At 40.6% G+C, this 20,807-nt stretch overlaps 1 protein-coding gene across 4 annotated transcripts in view; it reads right to left on the bottom strand.

Moving 5' to 3' along the window:
* The window catches only part of WASHC2C (WASH complex subunit 2C), a 34,425-nt gene extending 13,872 nt beyond the window's left edge, over positions 1-20,553 (bottom strand). For 2 of the 4 annotated variants that reach the window (XM_031062399.1, XM_031062404.1), the window contains exons 1-20: positions 20,394-20,553; positions 18,825-18,890; positions 17,966-18,139; positions 17,223-17,316; positions 16,814-16,872; positions 15,978-16,025; positions 14,591-14,695; positions 13,979-14,066; positions 12,720-12,788; positions 12,243-12,355; positions 11,148-11,220; positions 8,292-8,456; positions 7,554-7,687; positions 5,683-5,775; positions 5,085-5,189; positions 4,032-4,148; positions 2,911-3,074; positions 2,364-2,475; positions 1,432-1,617; positions 233-415 (exon numbers count right to left, since the gene is read on the bottom strand). In XM_031062399.1, coding sequence (XP_030918259.1) covers positions 233-415; positions 1,432-1,617; positions 2,364-2,475; positions 2,911-3,074; positions 4,032-4,148; positions 5,085-5,189; positions 5,683-5,775; positions 7,554-7,687; positions 8,292-8,456; positions 11,148-11,220; positions 12,243-12,355; positions 12,720-12,788; positions 13,979-14,066; positions 14,591-14,695; positions 15,978-16,025; positions 16,814-16,872; positions 17,223-17,316; positions 17,966-18,139; positions 18,825-18,890; positions 20,394-20,423 — 2,178 coding nt within the window. In that variant the 5' untranslated portion in view covers positions 20,424-20,553. The remainder of the gene's footprint in view (positions 1-232; positions 416-1,431; positions 1,618-2,363; positions 2,476-2,910; positions 3,075-4,031; positions 4,149-5,084; positions 5,190-5,682; positions 5,776-7,553; positions 7,688-8,291; positions 8,457-11,147; positions 11,221-12,242; positions 12,356-12,719; positions 12,789-13,978; positions 14,067-14,590; positions 14,696-15,977; positions 16,026-16,813; positions 16,873-17,222; positions 17,317-17,965; positions 18,140-18,824; positions 18,891-20,393) is intronic. The other 2 variants (XM_031062409.1, XM_031062414.1) reach the window with 2 other exon arrangements.
* Positions 20,554-20,807: the final 254 nt, after the last annotated feature.

The raw sequence follows: 20,807 nt of genomic DNA, 5'->3' as shown, positions 1-20,807 counted from the left end.
ACTGTAACAATGCAAAAAAAAAAAAAAGGGATAAACCACAAGGCTTAAAATGCCACATCCTTTTACTTCCTAGTGTCTTTGACCTTGAGGAGTAACTGAAGAGTCAGTTCTGTAAAGCAAAAATCAAGTAGCTGCACTAAAACATCTGTACAGAAATGTAAACAAAACCTTGCCTAGAAGAGCAGAGATGGAAATACCATTTCCCAGAGTTCAAGAACATCCTTAGACTCACCACACCAACTCCTTTCTGTGCATTTTTTATGCCGTCATCATCTTCCAGTCTCTCCTCTTCTTCCTCCTCAAATAAGCTTAACACTTTCTTAGCTTGGCTTTTCACATCTTGCTCCAGAGCTGGTGGTGATGTTGCAAACAAATCTGAATGGTCAGCTGGCTCTGAAGATATTACTGTAAAAGGCTCCACCAAAGGAAAACAAAAGTAACACATCAGCCTGTTATTTATTGCAGGTTTGCCCAAAAACCCTGCTAAGTTTTCTTGGTTAAATACCACCAGTGGTCAGAGTTCTGCAATCATTTCCAAGCAGGCAACTGTATTCAACTAATTTTTACCAAGCAGACAGAGTATCAATATGCAGCTTAGCAAGAGGCAGTTGATAAAGAAAAGAACACACCTTTCAGCTCTGAAAGGAAGACAAATTTCCTCCTGTACCCTACCCCGTGGCACTATTGATAAGCTGCTTCCTGTGTAAGGTTTTCTCCTCATCTCTATGTCAGGTTGCATGTGCACCACAAGGCTGCACTAATCAGCTTTGCCACTATCTCTGAGTTACCTAGCTCATACCACTTGGGATACTTTAGAGTGCACAGCACTACCAGAACCTTAAATGTGCTCAGGAAAAGTGTGAAGAGTAAGAACTACAATGGAAATTCATCAGCTGGTAATTCCTCAACAATCACTCAGTAAGACTATGCCCAAGATCAGTTCTGCTGAAGCCTCTGCAATAATATACTCAAAACTGTTCTGTAACAGTATTGCCCAGCAGAAATTCACAATCCTGAAGGCCACAATGACATTCATCACTTTATAAATCATCACACATTATGATGAAACAAAGTTACTGAGCTTGAAGAAAAATCTATATATTAATATAGGCTATGTTTTAAGGGTAAGCTTTGTTCATGTAAATGAAGATTACCCAACCCACTCTGAAGGGAAAATGGAAACAGATTCTGCCTACCTCCTTCCCCACCAAAAAACCCAATCCCTCTCAAGGACGTCAGTTAAGAAACAACTTTTAAATGTCATTTAACCAATCTGCTGTTTGATTGACAAGTGATTTTGCTAAATGGAGACAGAGGAACTTTTTCCTCCAATCCAGAAAAAGAATTCCATGCCAGAGCAGCACTGTTTGATTGTGGTTTTTTTAACTGAATCTTTACCAAACTTCAGACTAATGTAAGAAAATCCCTCACTTTTTCCTTTGTTTGCTGCCCTGCAACATCTGTTCCTTGAGGCACAGGAGCTGGTCTAGGCTTTTCTGAATACCACAATGTATCTTCTACCTGCTTAGACTTCACTGTTTCATCTGGCAGATCTTCCTTTTCCTCCTTTTCTTCTTCATTAAAGGTAGGTGGTGCTTGAGCTGGTTTTACTTTCTCCTGCAAAATCAGGAGAATGTTGGTGACACAGAATTGGTGGTTATATATAAAATGTGTATGTTGCTGTGGGATAGCAGAGTCTCAGTTTGCCTACTGCAGAGGTCTAGGACACTGGCAACATGCTTGACTTCTCTTATTTTCCTCCCATGGGACATTCTGGTATGTGACTTTTAATTTCCACTACTATGAGTTTTTGAATCTGAAGAGTGCCAGGAAGCACATGTACACAAATCCCTACTACAGATACAACTCTATTAATCCCTTGCATCTCATACTCTCAGTTCCAAAGCACAGCCAGACAGGCAGTACATCACAGGCTAAGCTTGTAAGACAGAGGATGGCAGGAGCACACAATAGGGAGGGCCAGTAAGAAGCCTGTTTACACATCTCAATCATCTTGGGTAGGGTAACATGAAAGGGTAATCCTGGCTACTGAGTCAGCAGTAAGCTGTTTGTTCCTTTTAGTGTTATTTAATGTTGAGAGCTTTCAGGACATCCTTAGGAAGGGCTTTTAGCATAAACCAAACAAATTTAGGGTAAGTGGTCAAGAAAATTTTGAAGTCTCCATTAGGCTAATAGTAGTAAGAGTGTACATGTAAGAGTTCAGTCTTTCCTGTTCCCATTCCCAATTTGCTAGAGTTACCATTGTGTGAAATGAGTTAGACTTATATTCAGTACCTAACAACTATGATAGACTGTAAAATGACTAAGTGTTCCATGTTACTTTTAAAAGAATGGGGAGTTACCACTGCAGCCTTAGCAGCTGAAGGGAGTAGCATTGGTTGGGAGCTGAAGAATGATTCTCCATTAACATCATCATCTTCAAATAACAATGATGGCTTCTGTGGCTTTCTTTGGCTGCAGTGAGAGAGGGAAGAAAGTGGAAAATTCAGTGGCCATGCACTGCATTTGTTTAAAAGCATCATTTAGGACCATCATTTGCAGCAAGTGTTCCCAGATATATCACTTGGCTTCCTCACTGTCCCAATAATTCTAACACACCCTTTCTTGTCTACAAAGCTTTTGGCAGAAGTAGAAATAAAAAAAGGTCAAGAGGATTTTATATCACTGGGATAGAAATGGAAAGGCCAGTTCAGTGGTGGCAAGGAGAATGACCCACCACAGCTACAAAAGAGCCCAGCACTGCCCCTTCCTACTCACACATCCCTACTTCCTCCTCAGCAACAGTACCAGGAACCAACACTTGCAATATGCCTGGGTCCATCTGGTTTTGGAAGGGCTGCTGGGCTGTTCTGAATAAATGCCTCCCCACTCCCCTCCCGAGACAGTCACCTCTCTTTAGTGATTGCAAATAAATCCTCCTCATCCTCTTCCTCAAAGAGACTTGTTGTCTTCACATCTTTAGCCTGACTGACAGTGCTCGCTGGTTTTGCAGGGTCTTCTTTTCGGCCATCCTCAGAAGGAAGTTTAGCTGGCTTGGAGACATTCCAATGTTCCTTAAAAAGAAGGAACAAGTTTTCTTTTCTTCATCAAAGCCACTTTGCAATTTTCTTTATAAGGAACACTTTGTCATCTTGGCAGCCCTTTCATCTCTCTACTAGTTGACTTAGCTGCCTGCATTTTAGCCACTGTAATGTGACATTGCTCAGGCTTTGCAAAGGGCCTGGTCACCTTCTGGCCCACGATACTAATCCAGCAAAATACAGTACACACATTTTGTTACAGCTGCTCTTGACAACTGAGGTCAGTGTCAACTGCAGTGTCACAAGAGTAGGGCCACTCAGTAGAACCTCACTGGAGCCACTTAAATAGTTAGCAAGTTTGATGTATGGGAAAACACAAGAAAAAAGAGAAAAAACCCACCACATATACAGCCACGACACCTTCACTAGAGTGCTCAATGCTGCACTTACTTCTTTTACAGCAGTTCTTCCCCAGGCACCCACATCCTCCCACATCTACCACTTATTCAAGCCTACGCACTAAACAAGATACTTCTGCTTGTTTGTTTTGCTATTCCCAGCATTTCAAGTGGCTTTTCCCAGTTTCCCGCCTTTGTTTGATCTCTTTGTGAAAGAGATTACAGGCATGACAAAGTTTGAACTTGGTTTATTCTACATTAATATAAAAATGCATCTAAAAATATTACTGTTGCCTACTAAACAAGCAATTTCGGACAAGTAATAAAGTCTATGCAACAGAGTAATTTTGAGAGGTAGGAGGACTAAGAATGGTCTGGATCCTATTCATATGAGCTAATTCAGAGGTTTCCAGAAAAGTTTTTAATTTTTAAGTTTTTAATTGTTGCAGCCTCCTTAGCTGCAAACAAATCAAGGGATTGCGACAGGCATGGTATGTGGACACAGCAGAGTTGGTCTGTGGTTCCCTTCTCAAAAGTTTTATAAAGCATAAAGCCCAGTAACTATTTTCAATCAAATCTCACTCTTCTGTACCTCCTCATCACTGCTGAACAATAAGCTGGAAGCTTTCTTGAGAGACCCTGACTGTTTTGCTCTCTCTTCTGATGTCTTTTCCTGGCGCTTCTTGGCAGGTCCCACACCAAAGAGATCCTTAAAACAAAATAAAATATAGCATAAAAAAAATCAAAAGCCAAAGCCATAATGAAAAGCTCATTGAGAAATCATCAGCACATAAGATACTGTTGCCATTCACTTCTCATGTAAATAGGATAAAGAAATGGTGTTTTTTGAAGATAAATTCAAGTTTAACACCATATTCTGTTACAAGGAATCCTACACATACAGCATTTGATAGACCAGAAGCCTGTTAGCACATAGCCTGGTTCTGACTCACAGATTCTCCACCACAAGACGTGATCAGCAGCTAAAAACCACCACTCAGCAATTCTGTAGCACAGCAGCCAACATAATGGGGCACTGTTTCTAACATGTATAATGAAATGGAGAATGAATGAATCCTGTTCTGAAGACAGGCATTAAGTGAGCTGAACAACTACCACTGGGTAAAAAGATTAAAAAAGCACACCTTAATTCAAATTTTTTTAAGGTTTCTTGTACAAACTTGTGCTCTGACCTCTGTTGCCATACTAGCAGTCACGATTCTTACACACTGAAGAGTGAGAAAAAAGGAATTCAACAGCCATGACAAGAGAAGCAAGAAGTCATCCATGTGACAGATACCACAGGTTTAGGATAAAACAGCTTCTTGAAGCTCATATTTGTTCTACTGCTCAGTGTTCTCTAGTCCTATCAATCAGAGGGATAATATCCTTCATGTTTAGATCCACAGATGAAATGCACTGACTGCAAACTACTTAAAAGACCTCAAGAACTTGCAGGACTCCCCACTCCCACTCTTCTCCACAGTACTGTCCATATGCTCAGAACTGCTGCACAAGACAAGAGCAATTTAGTGCTCCATTTGCAAGGCCAGTGTTGTAAATTTCTCAATATTTCCTGCTGCATTTGCAACAGCCAGTGCAGGTGGGTTCCCCCATACAGGCAGTATCAGGAAGTGGTACTTACCTCTTCATCATCATCAAACAAGGAAAGTGGAGCTTTTGTCATGGACTTGCTGGTGGGGAGAGATGTAGCTTTGGACTTCACAGCTTTACTTGATGAAAACAAATCCTGTGCAAACCAAAGAAATGTCACTTTGCAAAGCAAGGCCATATGTTTAAGAACTCTGAGGGGACATTCGTGTTTTTCTTTATGAAAAAAGATGTTTAGAATGTCTATGAAGTAGTGGATGCCTTATCTGATGAACTTCCAACTGCACAGGGATTTTCCTCATCTTTGCTGGTTAATTGCTAGCTGAAAGCCAAAATGAAACATATGCAGTCTTCAATGATTCTTACTCTTAATTTGCTGCTCCTTCCTGTCTTCAGGCTTTTAATTTATGCCTGTGTGTACCACTAATGTTTAACTCCCTGAAGACAGGGAAAACAATCAGCTTTCACTCCTGGAGCAAGAAGGAACTTTCAGAAAGCTGGGAGTACGTGCATGGATGTCAGATTTCCCAATCCTACAAAATGCTTAAAGAGTCCCCAGATATGAGTGGACTGAAGTCAGGATGACTGAGATGCCAAGGATTTCTGTAGGGATTTCTCCAAGAAATACTCACCTCAGCATCCTCCTCATCAGAGAAAAGGCCCCTCTGTTTTCTTGGAGGTGTTTCAGACAAAGGCTTGAAGTCCTCACCTGAAGACTGTTGACTCTTTAGGACAAAAAAAGACTGCATCAGCACCCATTTAGATTCAGTAAGGGCTGGCACAGCTATGACACTTTCTTTTGCAGTAGCCAGGAGGGGGTGTGGCTAGGACTCAGAAATTATTTTATACCACCTCACCTCACTGCTGAGGACAGGGGGAAGGGGGTCTCTCCCAGGGAGAAGCTCCCTCTGAGTCAGCTCAGCGTGGCAGAGGCAGTGGAATCATTTGCCTCTTTTTTGTACCTTCTGTCATCAGTATTGCTGCTGTTACTGTTTGTTTTCTTATCTCATTGCTATTTCAAGTAAATTGGTTTCATCTCAACCTCTGATCTTTACCTTTTGTGCATCCAATTCCCCTCTTTAGCCCTCCCCAGGGAGAGAGGGATGGTTGCAGTGGAGGCACTGAACTAGGAAGTACCTTTCCTAACCCATGACAGATCCCTGCTAAGAGGCACGCTGATGGCAAAATCCCAGCAGCTGAAGGGACAGAACCCAAGCTTGTCACCCATGGGCTGAAGTCCAAAACTCTTGTGCTATGCTCAAGTGACTTTCAGGTCTTACCACAGGCCTCCCCTCTGCCACACCATCCTTCTCAGCAGAAGAATGTATGCAGCAACTCATGCCAGGCCTCGGAAGCTAAAGGAAAATGTTTCTTTTAACGAGCTGTGTTTTATAAAGGACAAGGCCAGCCATCATTTCCTGCATTATCACAGCACAGCCCCAGCCTGCCACCAGCTATATTGCCATTAAACTTAGAACAATCCCAGACCCAAGCACTACTGTCATTAAGCTAGGAATATACATCAGCCCTCTCTTCATGACTGAGTAGGAGGGGTGCTGCTGAATCAGTTCTCATCCTTTTCCCTAGGAAAGTCCAGTGCTGTGAGATCCCTCTCACTGCTCCTGCTTCACTGACCATGGATACTCTTACACTGCAGCAGAAATAGAAGCTGGCTTTGGCCCCTGTGCCCAAGTTCTTCTCATAGGACAATATGGGGAAAGTGCTACAGCAATTTATATTAGACATCCCCAGCACTGTACTTCTCAGTTCAGAGGGGAGAAGAGTCACTGCAGCTAATTATGTTCATATACTCATTGGACAGAATGTATAAAATGAGTATATACAGTATCTACTATAGAAACAAAGAGGATTAGTACTTTCCTGAAGGTACTGTTCTGAAAGTGCAGTGGGTATTAGGAGGTTCTCCTAACTCTCTCACATACATATGCATGTGCTCAGTATCATGTTCAGAGCTTTCTACAACTTTGAGGAGTTTTCAGCTGAAAAACAGTTTTCTCAACATTCCAAGTTTTGTAACTGCTTAGGTAGAACTGTGACACCCACCCTCCTCTCCCATAATACACACACAAGCTATTGGTTACCAGTTAAGCTGCTGTCAGTGGCTGGTGTAAGAGCAGACAGTTTCTGCAGCATAGAACTGCGACACCAAAGATTTCTAACTCAGGCTGGTTTCATTTCAGCCATGAAATTCATAAACATTTTTATTATCAGAGGCTTTTCATCTTGCTCTCATTTCAATCCTGTCTTAATAAGATTCTTTCAGTCACTGCCCACACTAATAAAAACCTCAAATAAACCCCAAGTTTAAAAGGAAAAAGGCATTTAAGGACCACTGAAGTATTAAATTATGGAAAACCCTATGAACCTTATCCTATTTCATAAATATGTCACTTTCTTAGTGTTGTATATGGAAAGACTGTTTCAACTGCACTAGAAACTTTTCCTAAAACCTCAGCCACACAATCCATTTATATGACATTACCTTTTTTATCACAATTGCCTCCCTATGGCTTTCTGTTTCTTTAGCTGTGCCAGCAACCACAGAAGGAATGGCAGGTTTCTCCTTGAATAAATCACCTTCTTCATCATCATCAAATAGGTCAGCTGTAGATTTGACTACATAAAGAGACAAAACCAACAGGAAATGAGGAATACAGAACAAGAGAAGATAAAAGAGTCTCAAAAGATACCATACTGTTTAATGATTACCAACATCAGGAGTCTTTGAGAGAAAAAATCAGACAAGCTCCCAAAGTGAAACACCACTTGCCTGAAAGCACTGGTGACAGAATATGCAGTGAAGCAGCTGAGCCAGCTGGCATCTCTAAAGGCAGTGTTTTGTATTGGCTTAGCACAGGCCTAGACCCTGCTAATAGGGAATGCTGGGCACAAAGGTTCAAGGCTGTGTGAATGAAGCCTGTACCAATTCCCTAAATCAAGTCTAGATACCACTCTAGTGGCAGAAGGAGCATCCTTAGAGAGAAGTCAGGGAGAGCATGTACAAACAAACAGCCCCATGTCACTCTGATGAAAAGAAATACCAATGACAAAAAAACCCTCTACAACAAAACACCAAAAATCAACCAAAAATACAACCCCTCAAAACCCAAACAGAAGTTGCAGGGATGAAGGTTTGAATTTTATAACCCACTGGTTTCTACCAGTTTGAATTTTGATGACCTTCAGTGTTTAATCTTTCACCACAAATGATTAGAGGTACCTGGATCTGGAGGTTTTTTAGTTGCTTCCACAAAGAAGTCATCATCATCATCATTATCAAATAGAACAACTTTCCCAGGTTGTTTAGGTGTTTTTTCTGTGCTCCGTGCTGCAGATTTCTTGTCTTTTTCCCCAGTTACAGTGGAACTAAACACATCACTTCCTCCTGCAAGTCAGATGGGGGAAGAATAAAAATCAAAATAACATTTCCAGAGTTACCAAAAAGCTGAATTTATGCCATAGTAAGTGACACCAGGTACAGTTTCCATCTCAGCAACTTTTAAGGCGCTCCTGCAACAATGCCACATCAAAAGCATTAGCTAGACACATTCTGATAAAGCCAAGTCACAGACAGCTCCTCACTCTCACTGCAGCCACTTCTTCCTCAAACCTGCTCATCTTCCCTAGGAACAGCAGCCAGGCTCTGTGTTGAAGCTAGAAATCTCAGTAGTCCCACACTGCTGCCCCTATGGACTTCCCAAACCAGAATCCTATGCTACTAACTAGTACACCACACCACTGTGGCCCAGTGAGATGGTAATGTGCTTGGGGAGAGGGAAGGACAGGTGGCTGAGCTCTTCCCAGGAGGCACACTGGCCATGTGAGCCCAGCAGCCATCCTGCAGTACAAGGCTGGCTTTGGCCGTGAGGTCCCTGCACATACCAGCTATAGCAGTGATTGATTAGAGCCAGCCAGAGCAACTGCTCCTTCTGCCTCTCTGTGGAAATGTCCAGCCTCAGGGCTGAGTGTGTGATCATCTGAAACACTCCTAATGGTCTCAGCCTGTCTTCTGGCTTTTCATGTGTAGATGTTTGGAAATGAGACAGAAGTAGGGAGATACTTGAAGAAAGTTTGGCAGAAAGTACAACTACTGCTATTTGGTTAAGTCAGCAGACTGCATAAATTTTGATCAGCAGCAGGTTCTTATTTAAAAAAAGTGTATTACGCAATTATAAAGTGCCTCAGGATTGACAGGAATACAGCCACAAAACGTAGTTATTTATTAAAGATTATTGAGTCCCTAAAAAAACTGTTCACTGGAATAGCAAAGGAGCCTTAATCTTGGCTTTTCTCTGGTGACTTAAGCCTGTCTACAAGTTATTGAGAGGAAGCAACTAAAGACTAAACTCACTGCTTATACAACAGTATCTCCAAGAAGAAAGGATAAAAAAGTCCCACACATCAATTTGCTGTTTTGAACTCCGCTACTGAGTTTCACAATTATGTAGAAGTCCATTGTTAACATGTATCATTGACCTTGGAGTAAAAACTCTGCATTTGTGTACTTCCTACTCTAAAAATTTTGCTGACTGAGGTCTCAGTTAAATGAAACCAGTCTTAAAATAGACCTTTATTAAGAAAGGCTAAAACTTAAAATTCAGATACCTCAATCAAGTGAAGAGCCTGCACACTGACAGAAATCTTTGTCAGTAAATTAAAAAACAACTGGTGATGATCAGCTTGGATTCTGATAAGAAACAAAGATCTTAGTACAATTCTTTTTTACTTTTAGCTCCCAGTTATAGATCTGGTTCTTCCCTATGTATGCAGATTCTCCTAATCAAAACCAGAAAAACAAGACTGGTCTTAACATAGGAACTTGATGTTTGAACTGTTCTTCTGCTAGTCCAAGGCAATATGATAAAATGTGAAAGATCAAAATGCAGTTCCTTCTCAGGCTACAGGTGGAAGCTGTGACTGCATGTACAGCAGAATTAAGCTGCATGTCAGTTGAAGTGACACACATTCTTAAAAGTTCAGAGCACAACACTTGAAGCTGACTAATATCTGCCATCAGTGACACCTACCTTCAAAACTCCTCCAGAATCTTTGATTATCCATAAAACATGCTGCAGTTTAGGCTTAGCATGGTAGAAGCATCTGTATTTGTCATTAAGCATATGATCAAGCAATGCAGTGCTGCTGTATTTGGATAGTTTTTTCTTTAAAACCTCAGTAGGAGGTTTTAAAGAAAAGAGCATTTTGTGCATGAAGCAATTGGCTATTGAATAAATCATACCTGGAAACAGAAATACTGCACCTGCAGGAACTTTCTTTAAGGACTTTGTAGAGGATGCTGAAATCATAGGAAGTACAATACAAATGGATGCACTTATTTTATGCTGTCAAAGCCTTCAGAACTTTACCACAGAAAGAGGAATCCAAGAAGTTGTCTGACCTGCTTTTTATTTCTCAACAGCTCAGAACTCTTTACACATTCTTCTTGAACTTCTGGGCTATTGCAAATATATGTAACAGTCTAGTTTTTTCAATTTAAACTCCAAAGAACAGCTCTACTACACTGAAGCTTATACACACATTACAAGTTTACATACATCATTATTTACAATAGTTTACATTCACACACTCAAAACCACTTCAATACGTTGAAAACAAAATGGCTTAGTCTCCCAACACATAATCTGCAAATTCATTAAATACAGTGCTTCAGTAAAAGCTCTGCAGTACAGAATGTGTGCTCACAGTCCTTGAGGATATGCAGCTAGTGAGAAACTCAGGTGAATTAATCTTCAAGAAGAAATCTCTGCTCCCCTCAAACCCACAACTGGATCCTGTAAAGTACACTTGAGAAGCAGGAACCCAGCACAGAGCAGAGAGCTCTGCCAATAGCAGTAAGGACATCCTTTCAGTTCTAGGAGAGTATGTGTGTGTAACAGATCACAGCAAACAAACATATGTAAAATTTAACACAGCTGCTCTCTATTAACACTGCTGAGGAGAAGAGACTTGCTCTGTAATTGCCACCCCAGGCTTTCTAGTTTGAGAACAGTCTAGCTGCTAGCAGTAATAAATCACAGCACAGACAAGACTACAGGAGGCAACTGTTGGTTCTTACCTTCACTTACTGGGGCTTGCTCCTCTCTCTCTTTTGATTCTTCTCCTTTTGGTGCTTCAGCAAAAAGATCACTCTGCTCATAGATGAAAATGCAAAGGGAGGGAAGTGGTGAATTTGTTTCTGTAGGAAATTACAGATGCTGATTTTTCCATATTGAATGTTCACTTCTAAGCCAAGACAGAAGAAGTAATCACTGAAGTGTTAACTTGAGTGCATACATTCAGAAAAGCAGTACTCTTCTAAAATTTAATTTACTGATCGCTGGTCTGTCTGCTGAAGAGAAGGAATGACCTTTTATTTGCACATCTTCAAGGACTTCCACTAATTATTCTACAGCTGGTTAGATCCTGATTATGCCCTTCTGAGTTTTCCCACTGAAGTTTATACAGTAAGGTTTGAGGGAAAAATTCAGGTCAGGGCAAGCATAAAAATACTCCTGAACTTCATGTGGATAAAACATATGTGCAGGGAAATACATTACAGCTCAAAAACATTGCAGGACACTCCCACAGTTGTTCCCGTGTTTAGGTTGCAGTGCCCTGTACCAATCTCCAACAATCACAGCCTGTATTTCCAGGAAACCTCCAGATTTTTTGAGTACTGACCACTTGATTTCTTGAAAGCCTCCCTCTTATGCGAATGGGGTATTAGAGGTTGACTACCTGGAGACTCAAAATGCATGGTCTCTGTATAAAACTCTAGAAAGAAGACAAAACACTCCAGAAAGAGTAGGGGTGTGGCAGAGGTGTCAGTGATCAATTGCCATTGGTCAGTTGTTATCATTTGCCTGTTGTCGTGCTGTGTCTGCCTGCTGGTATGGCACAGCCTCCTCCAACGCACAAGTAAAGTGAAGCTAAGTCACCCTTCAGAGATGTTTAACTTTAGATAGCAGAAATCAAGCCCAGGTGTTTGCATACAGGCAACAATCACACGCAGATCTGCTTCTTGGCTGTCCTGTGTCTACACAGATGAGGAAAGTAGTCCGAATAGTAAGTCACCAAGAGGTAACCAGTGATGGCTTCATTCAAATCTGCACTGACACAAAGCTGCCTTGCACTATCAGATTATTTTTCTTAATATCTGAAGTATTCTCACCTCTTCATCATCAAAGAGGCCTGTTCCACCACTGAAGAGGCCACCCCGTGAACCAAACGGTGTGAAGTCCTCATCAGTCAGTTTAGGAGGCTTGAAGATGTCATCATCTTCATCTAGAAAGTACAAGAGACATGAGCTTTGGTAAGACTGATCAAGTTTCAGGAAAGGAAATTAGAGACAACCAAAATAAAAACTGCTTTGGTTCCATCTGCTCTCATAAACATGACACAGAGAGAAGCTGCTGAAGACAGACTGGGTTGTGTGGTTGCTGCAGAAGGCCACATGAAGGAGGAACTCTCACCAAGTGTGTTTACAGCCTTTTTTACATGCACATCCCAACCTAGATTTGTTTACACATTCACCTTGAAGGATGCTCACTGATATCCCACCCAGCTTCTATAGCAAAAGCCACGATTTCGTAAGTGTTATCTTATAATTCAGCCCAAAATTCAAAAGCACAAGAGGAGGATGTCCTACCATCTGATGGAACTCTAACTTCCTTCTTCTCTTTTGGAGTTTTCCTTGTTTTGGTCTCTGATGACAGGGCTGTAAGAAGAAAGTTAGAATGAAAAACCAGTCAACCTTTACTTACAGTCTGAGATCAATCTATGGCAAAAAGAACCTAAAAAAATAGCAAACCAAGCTGACCTCCGTGCTTCCATGAACCAGCCTGATGAATCAATTCTATGAAATACAGTTTCTAAAACTAGTACTTGAAATTGTAATAGAATAATTCTGTCAGGCACTAGGGGTTCAACACAATTGTCTACATGCAGACTAGTGTCACCTGAGATGGCAGAAAGCAACACAGCTTTGCACAGGTTCCACACCTTTGCAGAACCTCCAGGCATCTCAAATAGCTCCAGATTTATTATTGTCCTCATTCAGGTACCAAAAGCAAAGCCAGAGTTTTACCTCCTCTGGCCTTACAAGGTTACTTCAATGACTGGAAGATTTCCCTGTAACTGAACAGGTTAAGTTGGTAGGTTTTATATTCTTGGTATCAGCAGACCTAGTTTGATTGTTTGAACTGTGCAAGAACACACACACAGCTCTTGTCTGTTCATCTTCTCAATTTTACAGGTCAACAGCAGCCTCACAAGCCCTTGCCAACTCAACTTCAGCCAGCTATTTTCCACTGCTGCTTTGCTCCAAGACTAAATACTTGAGACATCTTGCCTTTGAAAGCAACACAAAAGTAAACGCATTATTTAGCCTAAAATATCATAAGTGACAGTAGCAAGGAAAACCTCCTCAAAACACTACATTTAAGCAAAGAAAACAAACAATTCACACCACATGAAAACACCAATCTACTGCTTGAGGTGTTTTCTACTATAGCGCTCACTGAAAGACCACAGTGACCAGTGGCTTCCACAAACTTACTTGAAACAGGAGAAAGCACATGTGGTCAAACATGCAGAGGGAGAATCAGATTGGAAAGAAAACATTTCCAATATTGTGTGTTTTGAGAGTGACCTGTCTCACCTGAAAGCAATATGTTTCCCACTGTAACTCTCAGTGAAATCCAATTCAGTCCTCTGAGTTATGGGCAAAGAATTACTCAGAGCACAAAACAGTGTCTGCAATTCCTCTTGTCATGCTTTTACCTAACACATGTTCAAATCATAGACCTGTGTAACTTCATGTATTGTTACCCACAATCTCCTGTCCCACACTTTCACAAGTCCCCCATTACTGCACAAACACTTATCAAAACTTGGGAGATAACTCACATGAACACTCTTCATCTCGTCTGACTGGCACTTCTCCTTTGATTCGAGCTGCCAGCTCATCCGCAAATGATGTTGGCCTCTTCTTTTTCTGAGTAGCAGGGACAAGTAACAGCAGATCCAGTTAACAACTTGATGCAATTACAATTATAAATACTGTATTCTATAGCCTCACTTGTACAGTATCTTGTCTAGATTTTGTCTGAAGCCCTCAGAAGAAGCAGTACAGCTTTCTGTTAAGAAAGCAGAGATTAGGCATTCATCAAGAATTAAAAAAATCCTCAGAATTTCTAGTTCTGATGAACACATAGTTGTTAATGTCACCTTGCTTTGTAAGCAGGAGAAACAAAAGGCTTTCACTTCACAAAAATGCAATGACCCATTTCTTAATATTCTTGCAAGACAGCTTTGATACTTTTTTAAGCTATGAGAATCCCTGAGTTTAAAGGCATAACACCTGAAAAATTATGTTAAAAGACAACTCAGGATTTTTGGAGGCACTTCCTACAGGATTCCATTCCAGGTACTTGAGAGCTACCATTATAATCCCTCTAAGGACAAATTTTTTGAATAAAAAGTCAGATCTCCCACTCCAGGAAAGCAGCAATTACTCACAGGCTTTGTGTTTTCATCTAAGTCTCCTTCCTCATCCTCCTCTTTTTCAGAGTCAAAGAGATCACAGCCATCATCATCATCTTCATCACTCATTTGGGCTATCCTCTAAAAAACAATTAATATCCTGTTCACATACAAAACAAGCACAAAACTTCATCTGCTTAGATAAAATATTCAAATCAAATTCACAGAAAGGATGGGAACTTACAGCCAATTTGGAGTACTTCACAGCTTTTGAAAGGTAAGGAAGGAGTGCTTCTGGCCCCAAGCGAGTTGCTGCATTCTCTAGCACACCCCAACCCTGTGCTGTGTTACTGAATGCTGCAACTGAGGACATAAAGGCTCCCCCCTCACAAGGTGTGTACCACTACCATGCACAAACTAAAGACCTGGTATTTAGTCTTTACACATGAACACTGAGTTAAGTATTCCTTAGTGTTCCTTGATCAACTAGTAAAAAAATCGTATCATCTTGCTCTGTCCTTAGGGTGCACAGCAGAATGAGAGACACTACATGCTCACATCCTGATTTCAGTCACATCAGTAAGAGGCTGAAAAAGATGAAGTGAACTGGATGAGAGCTGGGGGTTGGCACAGGCAAGCGCCCATAATTGAACTAAATCACCAACAACCCAAAGATACATGCTCATCTTAAAATACATCAGGCATACAAAGCTACCCTATGAAGGTCAGCTTAAAGTAACATCTGAGTGTTTTTGCAACACTGTTTTACTAATAAGTAGATTAAAGAAGGGTTGCTTTTTGCATCATTGCTCTTTTGGCATTAAATCATGCCAGATTGAGGATCCCCACCTCAAAGTCTTTTGCAGTAGCACATCTAAATATGGATAAGATTCCTTCATCTAAAATCAATTACTAAAGTCAGGCTTCAATTTTCCCATCTCAACATTTCTCTTCCCTTCTCATTCATTATCCAAATGGATATACTGTTCAAATATCTAATACTGTTCACATCTTTGATTCCATGTAATACTCAAACTGTATTGTTCCTTGCCTCCTGCACAGCAAGATTAGATTTTTAATTATAAACCAAATGAACCCACAGAAGCCTAGTTTTCCTGGAGTAGAGTCTTTGAACTCTCATGTCTCCCTAGTTATTGCTGAGGAAAACACATATCAGGCAATGCCATCTCACAAAGGCTCTGTATCTAATGACAGCTTGCAAGCATGTCTTTAAGCCCAACACAGGTTCATTTTCAGAACATAGTGCCATCTGCCCAGGACCTTCCCATAAAATGTTATAAAAATCAGGTCTCACAAAATTGCTAATAATAACTGTCTAGAGCTCTCATCTCCTCTTTCATGCATGCTCACTGGGCCACAAATGGGAAGTCTTTCAGGTATGTACCAGAGCATTTAACCATACCGTCTTTTGGTCATCTTCACTAGGGTTTCCAAATTCATCATCTGATTCCTGTAACATAAGAGACCCAGAGACAAGTATCACACATTACTTCATCCAGTGGTTAAGGGAGAGGGCTCAGAAACTCTGAGCTTGCTGAAGTTTGGACATGCAGAGCTCCTCACCATGATCTGACCAAGAAATTGTTCCCCCAGTGCTGACCACTTTTATGACAGGAGCTCACTAGAAAGTCATTAATTCAGCAAGGACAGCAGGCTCCATTGTGACTGCATCCAAGTAACTCAAAAGGGATTTCACTTTAAGTGAGCAAAGACACCAAAAGCAAACACCTCAGGAGAAAGGGATTGCTTCCATAGCACAGTTACAAAGCAGAGACATCCCAGGAAAAGCAGGCAAAACATATCAGAAACTGATATTCCAATGCAGCAGATTTATGAGGCTAAGCCTGGAGGTGCATCACTTAAAGCTTTAAACTTGTTCCTGTCAGTCTCCATCCCACTCTTTGTAACTGTAATTTACAACAGATTTGTTCTCCATAAATGCAATTCTTTATAAGAATCTGATTTGCTTCACAAAATTAAATAGGACTAGAATAAAACATTTTAGTTTGAAGTATTCTACTTTAATAACAGCTAGAGTTATTACCACATAAATGTTCCTCTGGAAAGTTGCAGAGAAAACCACTGCATAAGAACAATAACAAAGTACATTTATCCCAACCAACACAGGGAAAAAACATCGTGCAGTATTATCTTGAGAGCCAACTTTAAAAAGCAAGGTAGTTAATGGCCTCACATGCAAGGAATGTTTGTGCAAAGCAGCTGGGACTTGCCACTTACCTCCTCATCCTTCTCTTCACTGTCAATTACACTTCCACGATCACTATCTACTGATCCTTCTAATTTAAATGGAAACAAAAAAGTTAATACCATTTAAGCCCCCTAAAGACTCTGTGAAGAAAACTAAAATCAGGTGGGTAGAGAGCGGTTTGAAAGAACTCTGAAAGCTGACGAAATTTTAAGACTTTGCATTTCTAATACACAAAGCACAAGTAAATGAGTATACTGGAAACGTGGTTGCTACAGCATGATCAACATTTTTTCCCCAGCTAATTATAGCCTGCATCTAGCCATGCAAGAACAGTACACAGGATAACCAAAGCAGTGATTTGGTTATCAAAAACAGTCAAAAATCTTGGATTAGGACCTAATTACTTGCATAGAAACAAAAGGTCATGCCAGCACATACCTTCACTAGAGAGATCTCCAAGGCCAACATCATCCTGTTCCATAAACTGCTGAGAGCCAATCAAGTAAGGTAAAGGTCTGTCAACATAGAGATCCTGGAAAGAGACAACATCAGGTCTTTCTGACATCTTTGAACAGCCCTCAGAACAGAAGTCTTACCTCCCTTGTTTTAACTCAAGGAAGATACAAGCTTGTTAAGAGTCCCACCAAACCTATGCTTCAAGTCAACATATGACTAGGTGGGCTAGCTGATGTTTATTTCCCTCAACACCATCAAACAAAGTGGCTACTTCTGTTTGTGTAGTCCCAACTTGTTTTCTGCATGCCATGTAACAGAAGAATATCCTTGCAAAGACCTACAGGCATGAGTCTTATCCGAAAACCTGGACCTTGGATTTTCAATTATTTGGACGGTAAAAACAACCCATAAAGATATGGTTTGTACCTAAAAATCATGAAATTTGTACATCCCACTCCCACACGGAACTGAGAAAGTTCACTCCAATAAACTAACTTCCTTTAGGATGCCATACCTTAATGCTAACCTAACTGCTAGACAGGCAGGTTACAAAAGGAGAAGCTCAGCAGAGAGCACTTCTTCAGATGCAGTCATCAAACCCTCTTTTTAGGCAACAGGTTTAGGTAACATCAGTTTTACACTAAGGCAGTAAGTAATACAGCTGACAGAAGCAAAGAGCAAGTCCAAGAAAGCAAAACAAACCCAGCAAGAACAGGTCCCTGTACCTTTGGCTCAAGTATCAGTTCCACTCTTTCGTTACTTTCTTCCTCTTCTGAGTCAGAGTTCCCTGCTTTGATGTCTAGCTGTTCAAATGCACTGTCCAGAACCTGCAACCCATAATTCACTGCTTCTTGAATTTTAGGGATTAGATCAGCTTCTTTCTGTTCCCGCGTCTTTTCCTTTAGTAACAGAAAAAAACACACGCTCATTGCATTTTACTTAAGACTCAATCTTACCACAACACACATTCAAAATGTTAATTTCAAATCAGCACAATGAAAGCTTTTTCACTATGTGCATTAGAAGGACAATAAGAGTTTTTTTTGCTTGACTTAATTCATTTTCATCACTCCAAAAACAGAGGTTCTAAACATCCACACAAGCACAGTATTGTTTTACTCGTGCTCCTAAGCTATTATGGAGACATTTATGGTATAATACATCTAGATTGTAATATACACACATACATACATATAAAGCTTTCTGAGTACTTATTCCTAGGAATTATTTCAGTCAGATTCTGCTTCCCCAATTTACTACCTGTGAATCCAGTACGGTTGCCCAAGGCCTTCTTGCTGAAAAAACATGCATAACCACTTAAAAATCAATGCATAAGTCTCATCTGCTGGATACAGTACTGAGCTTGGGGAGGCCCTAAGAGATGATCACACACTGCAGTAGCCTCCAATATCACTATCAACTTTATGACTAAGTGACATACACTATCCAACACAAAGACTTCAAGGAGAAAGGAAGGAGTTTGGTTTGTAAGCTGTAAATGTAAGCAAACCAAGTTTGAAAATGAGAAGGTAGACAATGGCTGCAAACATACTGACAGCACTCAAGGCAGCTGAAGTTAAGTACCTGCTCTGTTTTGTCTCCAACATCAGCTTTGGGAATAGGCTCTTCCACTTCTTCATCATAAACTCTCTGAAAAGTCAAGCAAAATTAATTCATGTAAGAACAATGTACTACTACAGGGGCTAAACCATGGGTACCACCTCAAAGTACACTGTTAATATGTAATTAATTACACATTAGTTCATTACACAGTAATAAACAAAGCCATGGATGATATCAAGTACCTTCATGCATTGGTACTGAAGGTACCTTCGGCAGCTTCTCAATGCAACTGAGGTAATTCAAGTCTGCTAACAGACTAATCTGAACATAATAAAAAATGCACTGTTTTAACCTTCCCAAGGTAAAGCTGTTTTAGACACCTTCAGAGTGAAACCTAGATTTTACTTAGAGGCTGTCTACTTTCCTTTAGTTTTCTGTTATTTAGTAGCTTTCCTTCCATACTCACAGAGAGGGTTCACAACAACCCTCAACCTTCAGTTTATTCTGATGATCCCTCACATCCAGCACTCTTTTATAGGAACAGCTACAAGGAGAAAAAGGGGAATAAAAGATCTCCATGAAACTTGCAAACCTAAATCTAAATCTCAAACACAGGTGCAGTTATCCCCTGGGAAGACACAGATCTCTCACTAACTAAAATGAAAATCAGAAATGAAGACCTAATTCTGTGCACCTCAATTTGGGAACAAACAGCTGTAAGCACATGAGATTTAAAATATTTGGTACAAACTGTTCTCAGCAGAATCATTATGCTGAACAGCCAAGCTAGGTCAGAAAAGACACTGCAGCGCTGAAAAAACCCACTACCACCAAAAGCCCCCAGAATATAAATCCAGTTTTCCATCTTTTCCTCTGCCACCACCCTTCCAATAATAATGCTATGATGAGACATGTATGGCCTGAAATAATGCTGATCAAAACAAAACACTCGATAAAACTCAGTGCTAAAAACCCTCCAAAATCTGAAATACTATTAAAGCTCTCCAACTTAATTAGACACATACTTCTAGTGATACAGTGTTGCAAAAGGCTTTTAAGTCTACCTTTATCTTTCAAAATAGAGATATCTATAAAGTGGCAACATTAACCAGAAAACATGCTTGTCATGACCACACGAAAGGGACAACTACCTGCAGGCCAACACCTTTAATACCAAATACTTTTACAGCAAAATAACACCATTAAGCAAATTTACAGCATTGTATAACATTCCTCATATTTAAACAGGTAAATGCTGACAAATGCTACATTCCTACAACTTGTGAAGATAATCCAAGACATCCCAGAATTCCCAACTCATTCATAGTTCTAAAACCGAAACTCTGATCTCCTGGTCACATATTAGCAAGGAAGGAAGGAAGGTATTGCTGAAAAGGCAAAGGCAGCCTGCCAGTATTGGATAGTGCATCACTCACAAGGGAATTAGGATATCTTTTAACAAAATACAATTAAAAGTAATTTCATCCCTAAATCAGCATCAGGCTTGCCAGAAAGCTAAATCAATCCTACATTAAGAGACAATGACAATGTTTGAAGTACAAGTTTGATGTTGTACTAGAACACACTCACATTCTCTATGAACTGTGTGTTGGACAACATAAGAAAGTCATTGAAGACATTATGAAGGCGGCAGTCTGTAGCTTTTGTTTCACTGATCAATCCGTCCACCTGTTTTTTGATTTCGTGTGTCCTGGAAATGGTTTGCTGTGAGAATTCTTGTAGAAAATGCAGAAGCTGTTGACAACAACAAAGCAATAGTCAGCATCCAACTCTTTTTCTTTTTGGCACCGTTTGCGAGACAGACAGAACTGATCATACAATTCAACTGAGGACCAAAACACACGCACATTACACTGAACCACTCCCACGCACACACACACACACAGGACCAAGTCTCAGCCACTTCGTTCCGCATCTCCTTTCGAGCCAAGCCCTCACCGGAGTTTTCCTGCCCGGACCGCAGGGTTAAAGCACCGAGAGAGC

This window comes from Geospiza fortis, unplaced genomic scaffold (assembly GCF_000277835.1).
Source record: "Geospiza fortis unplaced genomic scaffold, GeoFor_1.0 scaffold130, whole genome shotgun sequence".
Taxonomy (NCBI): domain Eukaryota; kingdom Metazoa; phylum Chordata; class Aves; order Passeriformes; family Thraupidae; genus Geospiza; species Geospiza fortis.
The sequence above is the reverse complement of the archived record's forward strand: the minus strand, read 5'-3'. Positions and strand labels throughout refer to the sequence as shown.